At 41.0% G+C, this 12227-nt stretch overlaps 1 protein-coding gene across 2 annotated transcripts in view; it reads right to left on the bottom strand.

The window, feature by feature from the left end:
* Positions 1-1183: 1183 nt before the first annotated feature.
* The window catches only part of LOC149283505 (transformation/transcription domain-associated protein-like), a 58442-nt gene continuing 47398 nt past the window's right edge, over positions 1184-12227 (bottom strand). For both annotated transcript variants that reach the window (XM_089497411.1, XM_089497412.1), the window contains 9 exons: positions 11333-11420; positions 10642-10811; positions 10222-10483; positions 7368-7593; positions 6116-6333; positions 4169-4353; positions 3081-3284; positions 2311-2505; positions 1184-1468 (listed from right to left, as the gene is read on the bottom strand). In XM_089497411.1, coding sequence (XP_089353537.1) covers positions 1184-1468; positions 2311-2505; positions 3081-3284; positions 4169-4353; positions 6116-6333; positions 7368-7593; positions 10222-10483; positions 10642-10811; positions 11333-11420 — 1833 coding nt within the window. The remainder of the gene's footprint in view (positions 1469-2310; positions 2506-3080; positions 3285-4168; positions 4354-6115; positions 6334-7367; positions 7594-10221; positions 10484-10641; positions 10812-11332; positions 11421-12227) is intronic.

The raw sequence follows: 12227 nt of genomic DNA, 5'->3' as shown, positions 1-12227 counted from the left end.
AATTAAAAAAAGAAAGAGTCCTGTTCCACTTGTCATTTTCCAAAATATTTATTCTGAAAACCAAAATGTACAAATACATAAGACCGATCTCTCTTAACACTGGTTTTATAAAACAGCTTATGGCAAAGAATGTCCAAAGCACAGCCATTTTTTTTTTCTTTAAAGAACACGTAGTTGTCATAATTTCTCCCAGAACAGAGTCGAAAAATGTAAAGCGGAAATACAATAAAAGTCCATGTTTCACAACTCTGTCGATGTTTGTGCGGGCTTCGCTAGAGGCACTGGGCTGCGCATACATTCATTTCATCAACTTCATCTTCATTTTGTTATGAAGAGTAGAGCAATTGTTCTAGAATTTCATGTAACAAACAGAAAAACAAAAAATCTATACACGTTATATTATTTTGTACAGCTTGGCTCTCGCAGTAGGGATAACAGTCCGTGTTCCGGTATCAGAATGTAACAAAATTGAGAGGGCTAAAAACCAAGGGAGATATAGACGAGCCATTGTTAAAAAGTATAAAAAGTTACATCTGCTTAAGATTTTTCTGCTTTATACAATTCAAGAACACAAAAGAAAGGGAAGGAAAATCATTATGTGTCTGTACATTGCCTCTTTGTATTTTGTTTTCTTTTACTACCTCTGCTATTTTAAACGTTTTGTGATGTCTTTGAACTTGAAGAAAATCAATATTACTTTTTTTTTTCTAAAAAAAAAAACAAAAAAAAATGGACCACTTAATGACATCAGCAGAAAAAAAAATTTGTTCTGTAAACATGATTATTGTCCTTCTCGGCTTAGAAGTTGGCCTTGAGGGAAAAAAATGTGCATTACCCGAAAGATTGCAGTAAAAGCACATGGATTATATATATAATATATATATTATATATTATGTGTGTGTGTGTTCTTAATGTTCAGAATATTGTTTTAGCCACCTGAGGACCAGTTGTTCAGTTGTTGGTCCCTAGACAGCTGGCAGCGGTTAATGCACAAAAACGTACATATAGTTTATGGGTAGACCAGGACCACTGCATGGTCAAGAGTAGTTGTTGGAAAAGGTACTTATTCTTCACAGCTCGGAGAAACTCCCGATTGCATCCGTATTAAACGAACCCTTCTCTGCCAGGAGTTTAATCTGGACTTCCAGGAGCCAGACCTTGAAGAAGGCTCTGAAGAAATAGTCTATAACCAGGGGTGCCATGCAGGATCCATGCGGCATAAATTATCCAAGCTGTTAGCCGCGGCCACCAAAGTATTGACTTTGCTTTCCCCTCCGTCGAACTGGGCGAGGTTATGTAGTCTGGTGACAATGGCCGTGACCGCTTTCTGAACCAGTGAAACTAGTTGCTGGCTGTCCATGTTTTCTGGTTGCCCAGCTGGCGAGAGAGGTGAAGAAGTGTCCTCTTGTGTTTTTTTGTGCCAAGCGATGATTTCGTCCCGAAGAACCGTTTTCAAAATGCCATCGACCTGAGCAGAAAGAGAAAATGGATAATTAGGATCAACAGGAAGAGCGGTTGTGGGATGGAAGCTCTGGCTAATTGCGGTGATGGAACATCCAAAACAATTAACTTCACCCAGTCATCTCACGAAGACAACTGTAAGTAAGGTCCTGAAAGCTTACGTAACTTTACATTTTTTCTATGTTGGCCCAATAAAAGGTTATCAACTTCAACTGAAGGCTCTACGTCTTTTTGGAGAGACAGCATGGGGCTAGTATGACTGGGTGGTTGCAACTCATCTGTCCAGATCTACACCCCCCCACTATGACTGAAGAAGTGACATCGGTGTCCTGAATGTATGCGTTAAGTACTACCCCACTAGTAAGCCATTAAAAAGGTATCATTTTTAGTCCATCTTTGCGATTTCTTTATTAGAAAAACACACTGACTCCCGTCTATTCGAAAGACTAACGCGGTAAGATCGTTTTATTCTGGAAAACATGCGTAGAACAGCCTACATTTACTGGTTCAGCTGCACCAGGATCTAGCATTAAAATCAATAAATCATAAGGCTTAATTGGTTATATTCGGAGGCTGACATAATTTCAGTGTATGAATGTGCTGATTTTGTAAAAAAGCTTACTTCTAAGCTCTCCTAATTAGCAATAAAATCCTTGGGATTTAGTGAAAGCATTAAATATAAATACCTTTCTTTTCGACACATAAAAATATGCATCTCTGCCAACGCGGGGTAAGAAGGTAAAATATACAGGTTCTGACTGTTAAAAGGGAATCATTTCTGAAATATACGCTGGCTTTGTATTCTTTATGTGCAGTGGAAGGGGTTAATGTGTATTTTAGTTACAGTACCTTGAAATTTGGTTGGGCAAAGCAACGAGCGACAGCAATCATGGAAGCCGTGAGCGGGCCGGATACGCCGATTGTCGTGAGGAACTCGGAAATGTTTGGTGTTAGCCGGAAAGGCACAGGGCGGTTTGCGTCCAGATCCCCGGTGGCGTCGTTGATGTCAAATCGGAAGTAAGCAACATTGAGCTTGCCGGTATCCTGAAGGTTTGAAATATATTTATATTACATATAAAGCTATGTCATCGCTACAAAAACACAACACCTGCACAATGATTCTTTCTGCATGGTCTGTTGACTAATTGTACAGATTTCTGTTTTCTTTATTACAGGATTTAGGGACCTGGAGACGCTCCAAAATCACAGCGGGGAGGAATGACAAGCCACAGCAGGATGGTCCCGATAACAGGACCCCTGCTGCGTCGACACAGTTCTACGAGGATGACAGACTGACGTGGTTAATAGATGCAGTCAGGGAGAATGTGTACGTTTTCTGCTGCAAGCAAACATGGGGGGGTGCGTGTCAAATCATTACCTAACGTTACCCGGGAGCTTTGCGGGCTCAGGTATGATTTTAACTGAACTTGGAAAACGTATCCGATTGCATTTCCATCGAGATATGTCCGAAAAAAAATAAAAATCCTATATTTCGTTAGATGTCGTTTCCCTTGCTGGCACCAAAAGGGTTAAGTCCGCAATGAAATTAAAGGAGGATTTGTGCGGTTATGCTCTGCTAGAGTGGTTTGATCTCCTGCTTCTTCAAACACCGGACGCACCTGCGCAATCTGCAGCATCTCCGGATTCAGCCTGTTCAAATGAAAGACAAATTCCGCAAAGCCGATCAAAGCCAGCTGGATGGTAAACATCTTCCGGAAAGTCCAGTAGTCCGTGGCGTTGGGGAAGGTGTGCAGCGCCCACTCCTTCAGCATGCTGCGGGGCACCATATTACTCTGAACCTCCTTCAGGATGTCCCGGAGAACCTAGAAAGAGAAACCGCGCTTTTATTTAAACAACATTCATTGTTTTGTGTTTTTTGTCTTCTCCTTTTAACCCGTTTCCGCAGAAGGCCCCCAAATCCAGACAAGGAGGGCGTCTGCCATTTGTAGAGTTCTCAGTAGCCCTAAGGGCTACCTCTAGGAGACTCCTGTTGCATACCTCCATCACTCTATGTAAGTTGCTCTAGCTTGGACTCATGTGCTAAACATACCTTACTAACCTCCCTTTAAAATGTCTTAATATACATACTTATACTCTGATTTTAATGTATTCATACTAAGATTAGTTGCAATCAAGGCAAATGGCACACTGGAATGCTTTAGTGAATAAATAATCATGTCACTTCAACTCCGACCATCATGGAGCAAACAGGAGAAGAAAGCTCCCCATTACTGGCCCACTGGCCTCTCACCCCATTTATACAGAGGTAAGAAAACACGTTGGACCCTTTAAAATATGTAGTACCCCCTACACGGCTGGTTGGTCCAGCGAGATGTGCGAAGGGGGGTCATAACGTTAATAACCCCCACTGATGGCCAAAGAGAAGCAAAATGCATTGCATTTACTTCATTTCACAAAACCCTGGCCTTTGGATGGTTAACTGAACTGTTATACAGACGTATGAGATGGGGGAAGGGGAAGGGGAAGAAAACGTAATTCTTCCAAGTAGCAGATGACCGTATGAACATCAAACAGAACAGTCCAGCTGCGGAGAATGACCGAGCTTATCATCATCTTCTGTTCCACTCATTCAGAGCGAAATGACAAACTTGTACAGAAACGCAAAGCACAGAATGATTAAAACAAGGGAGGGTGCCGTCCGCTTCCACAGTAACGTTTCCAAATTCATTAATCAAGGATTCCGTACCTGATGACTGGCTTGCGTCCCTCGTGCTTGGACGGTGGCCAATCTGTCATAGTAACGTGAAATAGGGTTGTCATGCTCAATGCCTTTCTTGGCGCACCGCTGCTTATAGATCTCCACCAAGGAGAGAGAAGAAGGATTGTCTTCTACCAGACGCATCTGCGGTGAGACAGCCACAACACGGGGGACTGGAAGCGATTGTTTGAAGAGGGAGACAGAAGTGGGAGGTAAATTGATTAGTGCTATGAGAAAGTAATGTAGACACTCAGCCCTTGAACGGCTCGACGTCGAGAGATTAGCGGGATTCACTAGAGCAGATGCACACACCTGGCCCCGCAGAGTCCCTTCCCAACGCAGAGCAATCATCCTTTACTGGAAGCTAGGAAAACAAAAAACTAGTAGCGCATGACTGCGGATCTCACGCCGTGTATGCTTCATACTTTCGGGAATCCAAAAATTCTAGCAGTGTGTTAACTATTAAAATGCCAGAGGACACTCAAGTGGTTAAATAAAAAGCAGTATGAACACATCCATACCTTTCCCACTATGCAGGCTTAACTGAATACCTACTAAAGTGTGATACACTTCACAATTGTTCCATACACCATTGTTTATTCTCTCACCCCCACAACATCACTTTTGCGATGATGTTAAAAGTTTTAAAAGTCAGCAGATTTAAAATGAAAGTTCATGGCTCCATTATTTTTTTTATCTTAATTTCATATTGGCATGCATGGACAACAATGCACTTTAGAGCATGCAAACCAGGGATGGATGTGTGTGTGTGAATGTGTGTGTGAATGTGTGTGTGAATGTGTGTGTGAATGTGAATTAGTTATTGGCATCTACTGAAAGCACATGCACTTTACAGCATGGTTGAGGGAAGTTGAGGGAGGAGAAAATATATTTGATTTGCCACAATGGCAGAAGTTTGCATTCACACCGCAGAATCAAGATCATACAAGTATCAAGATACATAGTAAGTAGTCCACAAGTTAGCTGCATTAAGTAACTACAAAATATACAAGTTAACCCAATGCAAAGACCCTAACCCAGTGGCGGACAACGAGCTGTTCTGCTGCAGATGAACTATAATTTCAATGATGCATTGCTGGCTGGATACGTAGTTGCTACAAAAGCAAGGCTTTTTCTTTTCTTCACAGAACAGAGATTGAAAGTCTTGATTAAATGTTTTATGACGTGCCTGCTATCTGTCTGATAATTACAGACTCATTAACACGATATGCGTCACGCGACGCCTCCTCATTAGTATGCCGCATCTTCTGTTTGCTTCCATTTAACGCTTTGGGGGGATAAGCGTAACCTCCTATGCTTGCCAGCTCTGGCATAGAGAAGTATAAATAACCCAACAGGAGATGAGGAATTCCAATTAATTCCATCGTAAACAGGAACATGGCAGATTGAACAAAAATAATCCTTCGTACACTACACATCAGACATATTTCAAGCGGTTTGGAATTTTTATGGGTTAAATCCAGTTCCCCAAATTTATAGTGGATATCCCGACTAATGCATAGCAGGCCAAAAATACAGCATAAAACAACCTGTATATTGCTGGCTGGAATGCCAACATATGTTTGACTCTTACATACACCCGATATGTAAATGAGTTTAACATGATTACTATGCAGTCCGGTATGCAAATCAGTCACAATGTGGGCAGTGCCAACAAAGTGCTTTGATACATGCATTTGCTTGCACATTTTGTATCGACAACTTCCCTTATGCACTACACACCAATTCTAAACACTAAGGAGTTCATATGAATGCAGCTCGATCTATACATCTAAGCTACTATAACGGATAAATCATTGTACATTTCCACACGCATACTGTTAAGAAGAAATAAAACATGTTTCCAGCATTGGTTGTTTGCCAAATTTATCTATCAGAAAGCTGAATATTTATTAAAATATAATGTATATTTACCGGTGAAGAAAAGGTGGCGTTTTGTAGTCTCCTTTCTCTTCTCCAAGCAAGGGTTCAACAAGCGAAGAAGTTGCAAGACCCGTTCCTCTCGACGAGACTCCGTCAAACAGGCATCATTCATCACTAGGTAGGGATAGATCTTCCCATTATGGCCCCGGATATAAAGTCTCCGAGCGGCTGTATTGTGCTTCTGAACGATCTCCACTCTAGGCATAAATCTATAGAGAGAAATTTGTTGGTTTCACTATGTAAACACACCATCTACAGAACATTGTTGCATTCTGCTGGTCTTACAACATACATATGGGAATGACAGCATATCTTGTTCAGTTGTGGAAAACGACAGCAGGGAAGTCTACTCCATGCAAGACGATCATATTCTTACACAGCTCCATGGAGAAGATACATTGTGACCAGCTGACCTCACATAGTCCTGATGCCACCAAAGCAGCTGGCTCATCTTTCATATAATCACTAAGGAACCGATGGACTGTTCCTTCTGATCTTTACACAATTTGCATCAGAACTGCTCTTTATGAATATTTCCATAAATTGTTAAAGATTTTGTTTCCTTCCTGTTTCCTTCCTGCTTTCAAACACAATCAATGAGTTGTAGGTGTGTTGATTACTATAGCGTTCAAAATGACTATGTATCACTTGCGCTGTAGTGTATTGAGTTGATCGGGAGAATAGGCAACCCATTTTGGTGCAAGCTAGATATGCATCGCCAATAGAGTTTCGATTCAGAAGCTCCTCAGTCTTAAAGGTTTCGTCACTCGGCTTTAGATCTAGGACCTGACAGATAAGGCTGGTTCCTAATAATCAGAAGGGATCTGTACTTTGTTTAGAATGAAGAAGAGTGAGCGATGAAGGTAATTTAAAATGTCTTGTAGAGCATGGCAATACTAGAGTCTGGTTACTGGGCTGTTGGTCAAGCTGCAAACCTTTGCAATAATCAGCAAACATAAGATAAAATCAGCATTGAGGATGTTCTAGCTGTAGCATTACGCTCCTTATGATGCTCCGCGGCAGATCGGAGAAGTATTTCGCAACACATGAAAAGTTAAATAATTAAAAAGTGCCTGGTAGAGACTCTTGAACTACATGTGGCTCTCATGGATCAAATTTCCAAAACGTTTTAGTAGTCAATTGGTTTAAAAAGGCAAGCCCAATTTGGTAACTGAAGTGTAATAGACTGCAAGCTTTCAAGACTATATTTGTTTCTGCCTTTAATAGATGCCATTGACCTTACCTTGCAATTTTGATATAATAATGTGTGGGTTTTGGCATTAGAAACTCGCCAGGAATTTCGACTTCCGCGGTTTGTGCTGAAAAGTTGCTCAGAAATCGACATTTCTCTTCAATGAGGAAAAACTTGGGCAGCTGCTTGGTTTTCGCTTCTAAGATCTTAATCCACTTCTTTAGTTTTGAAATAAGATTGTGGAGTTTCGTTGAGCCGGGGACACTGAAGTCAAAGTCTAAAGAAACAAGTACTGGTTGGGTTAAAATATTATATATATAAAAAAATGACATAGCTATATAAAACATTATTTCTGTAAACACATTAAATATTAAGCAACACTGAACACAAAGACTATAACATGTGCCTACGTCCTATTAACACAACCTTTGGTGCATAAAACTGAAATCAGAATTGATTTTTAAACATTAAAGACACCATCATGTTTAAGAATTAATGTGCACTTTTTTATTTATATTATATATATATATATATATATATATATATATATATATATATATCTATATATCTATATATATCTATATATATTATATAAAACAGAAAAACAAAACATCTGCCATGATAAACCCTTTTGGGAATGTTAAAGTCCTCACACATGGCATGTGGTCATTCTTCGGAAGCATGAGAATAGATTTTATGCTTCCCGGGAGCGATAACGTAGAAAAATAAAATATAGATATTTATGAAGTTAAGCAAGCAAGACAAGCATTTTTCCTCCTTTTCTCCTATTGTGACTAGATTGCTGCCAGAGACAGATCCATTGAACAGAAGCAGGGAGGAGAGGAGGTAGATAAAAACGCAGGGCATTAACTACAATTGAGTTTCCGATAGTGTGCAAACAATCACAGCAACCAGAAGAGACGGCAGCGACGCCTTTTAGCCTGGTGGCCTTCATCCATTAAATTTAATCATATGGTTCAGAACTTCCATTATCTACTGTCATGCAACTGTTGTGCCTCACAGACTAAATCATGAAATACTTAATGGGCGCAAGATATGTAGGTCATATTTAAAGCTGGAAGCTACTTTAAAATGAATCCCATCAGCCAATTTCCCAATCACAGTCACTGAAATGCTTGAGAAGCCACTATGCCACTAACCGCACAGCAATTTGAAGAAGTGCTTCGGTGTTGACCTTGGCTGCCCAAAATAATTTATTGTATAAGAGTGGCTGTATCACGGCATGAGAGAGAGGCACCCCCCGCCAACATCAAAAAGCCATCAACATGCCAAACGCGTTGGGGTTTAGCGGTGGATGAACTACAATGCCTGTGCCCCTGTCCTGAGCCTGGGGTAAGTAAAAGAAGGATCAAAGAGATTTGGCCAACCCATGGAATGTCAACTAAAAAAAACATAGTTTTAGCTTACATAACAGTTACCGGTTGCCACCAAAGTTCCATATCAGAACATTCCAGAAAGTAGCTGAAAACATATGGAATTCATACTTAATACCACCACAATCCAGAGGAACACGTGAGAAACAGGTAGTGCTGACAAGAAAGTTCACGGTTCAGACAACACTATACAATAACCCCCAAAAATGTTTTGTTGCTTTTTCCCCCTACAGACTAAAGCAACATATTTTGGAAGATGGTCATTAATTATAAATACGAACATCTTGCCGGGTAATATTAAATTATAGATGGGGACCATCTTTGAGATGCCAGATTAGCGTCAGAAAACCACCTTTCAAACAATGATAAATATTTATAACCACTTGACAGCCGTGAACTGCCCTAAAACTCAACAGAATCCGCTCCAAACCGCCAGGAACTCTACAAAACTCACTCGCTGGGGGGAAATTATTCACGCTTTCTGCATTGTTACATATTTTCCACGTTGATTTTGGCCAGAGCCTGGCAGGATTATATGTTTAATGATCTTCGTAAACAATCAAGCCTGATTTGGACCAGCCTGGTCGGATAGCAATCTGTCTAACGTTATCCCCTGCGATCAGAACATTAGGTTCCAAAGACATTTCTGAACCCCTTTGGGGAATGTTGATGTCTACGTGTCCGGGGCGGCCAGCATGGCTTTTTCCAAGGCTCTGATCCACTTTAAATGATTCCATCACGCTTCACATTTACATTACAATTAATCCAGATGATGAAAGGTTTAAGAACCGGCTCGCGTAAAGGTTCCTGAGCTTTAATCAATACGTGGACAGAACAGTGAAGTATTAATAAAGGTGTGTGTGTGGGGGGGGGGATAAATAAATGCCTTATTTAGCTTCTGAATTGTTTTTATGAAAACACACAGGTGGAACAGCACCATGACGCAAAAGTGTTTAAAGTAAAGCGTAGCAGAGCATTGTGAAGCCATAAAATGACACGTTGCTTTTCCAGACTTCTCTCTGTAGTCAAAATGTTATTTTCTTTAGACTACAGAAATGTCACAGTTGGAAGTATCATTAGCAGAAGGGAGATTATCAACCATATGAAATACACAGCTCACAGAGAGACTGCTGCTTAAAAAGAGGAATTCTAACATTTTAGGTTTTTTTTTTAAACTGACTCAATTATTGATTTTATGTGCTGATCCTATTCGAATACCAACCCTTCACGCTGTGCTGCTTTAGGTAATATAAAAGTGCAATAATGCTAAAGACTAAAGGACTGGTGCCCAGCTACACGTTCCTTATTAAAAATAATGAAAACCATACAGGTAAATCAGCACTAACCCCCGGGAAGCCCACAAGATTAACAAAGCGTTATAAGAAAAATGGGCAGGGCATAGGTGGGAGGAGCAATCATTAAGACCACACCCTATTATTATTATTATTAGGAATCCGGTCCTGAAAGCAGCAATCCCATGACAAAGTTGGGACCGGTTCCAAAGCACGTACCTGTTGTAAACTGGCTTTTCAGCTTCTGAAAGACGGGATCCGCTGCCGTGGCCTGGGCCCTTCTAGCGAGCGACTCCGACGCTGCGCTTGAAAACATGTTTGAAACATTGGACACGTTCTCAAGTCCCACACCAAAGGTGCTGACCAGTTTCTTCACAAAGTTCAGGGTGTGAGGGGTAATTTTGGCATCGGATACCGCTCCACTCTTCTCAAACGCCACTGAATAGCATTTCGCCAGACCCTGCTGCAGCTGCCTTAGGACCTAGAAGGATAAGATTACGAGCTGTAAGCATCCCGCCAACCCACAGCATCAGAAAGGAGTTGGCCATAGACTGCGGACTTCTTAACTTCAAAAACACCCGATGTTCCCAAAGCCGAGATGACCCAATGAGTGAAATCTGATTTAAATACAACACTTGCCTCTTCGTGCCAGTTCTCCCGGAACCAAACCATCTGGTCTACGATGCCTTCCAAAGACGACAGGAGAGTGGGATGCAACTCCCTCTGCATGTGCATAATCCGGCTGCATCTCCACATCGGCGCCGTGGCTCTTATCGGCCCTGGATCAGAGGCAGAATGCGACTGAGTTCCTACTGAACTTGGCTGGTGCTGGCCAGAGTCTATAAGAAAATTAACACGGTAAAACTATACATTATCTTGGCTCCTTTAAGTTATAAAAAACGGGTCAGCGCAACAGCAGTACCCGCATTACATTCATGGGTCCAACGGAAGAGCTTAGCTAAGGAGACTCCCAGCGCTGACGTAAGATGTGTAGAACATGTGACCTTGATGACCAATGCTAATTTTACATTCATACTGATCATATAACAACCGGAACAACTTGGTCTAAATCGCATATGGGTGGCTTGGCAGAGAACGCCCATAACAGAGGCTTCTCGTTTCCAGCTAAGATCTGGATATATAAAAACTGAGATAGAGTTGAGGATGTAGGTAACAATAATCCGCTACAAAATCTTTTTTTTTTTTTTTCATCAAATTTACACTTTTTCACACCATGGCAGCAAATAAAAAAGAAGCCATAAAACGGTTTCTATTTCATAGTGTAAAATCATAGTTTTTTTTTTCTTCTCGGAGGTACGAATCTCACCACTTTTGTAACGCTCTCGCTGCTCGATCTTCAGTGTTAAATAGAGAGTCCGGATAGGGAAATATACGGCTTGCGGATACACTCGCCCAACCTGATAATAGACGGAAAAAAGCAACGTTATTATAGGAAGTCTCCTGACCCGAGGGGATACACAGAGATAATGCGGTGGGCTAATAAAATATGCAATCGCAATTAACGGATTTTCCATAAAATCTTCAATAACGACCATGACACGCGGTTTACAAGGTTGGCAAAACTATAAAATTATTATACTGAGCTTTTACAGAATTTGAACATTGTTTTGCAAATGTTCACCAAATATTTGGGCGTATTCTTGGAAATCTGAGCTATTTTAAGGGCACTAATTGTTCACACAAAGGTGGGCTTTTATTTGCAGAACAAAATAGGAAATAAACATATAGAAAAAAAGTTTTTTTAAACTTTTTATGTCACTTTAAATGTAATATAACAAAGCACTGAAATGCGAAAGGGGTTCTGCGCAGAAACGCAACAGGTATATTGCCTAAAAAATTCTGCGCTGATGTAATTAGTCTGCAAGACTCGGGAAGAACCGCTGATATGGCAGGTTTCTGACACTTAGAGCCAACGGTCAATGAAAGAGCATCCTTTAGATCATCTTTCTGGATAAAACCAAGAGGCAGCATAATTTGATCATCACCCGCAAGATAGCAGCTATGGAGGCAGCATGGGGGAGGAATAATGACTCCAGCTAGTCTCTAAATAAGGCCACAATTCCCCGTGCGCCCAGTGGCGCATGCTGGCAGTGCCCATTAGAGAGTAACCTTACTCTGCACAATTCAACCACCGAGACCAAGAAACATCCTTACTGAAAAAAGAAACCACTTTACCATACCAGAGTTGCTTGGCTATTAGGAGG

This window comes from Sceloporus occidentalis, unplaced genomic scaffold (assembly GCF_023333645.1).
Source record: "Sceloporus occidentalis isolate IW3139 unplaced genomic scaffold, rSceOcc1.0.p SCAF_103, whole genome shotgun sequence".
NCBI classification, from domain to species: domain Eukaryota; kingdom Metazoa; phylum Chordata; class Lepidosauria; order Squamata; family Phrynosomatidae; genus Sceloporus; species Sceloporus occidentalis.
Note: the sequence above shows the minus strand (reverse complement) of the source record. Positions and strands in the feature narration are given on the sequence as shown.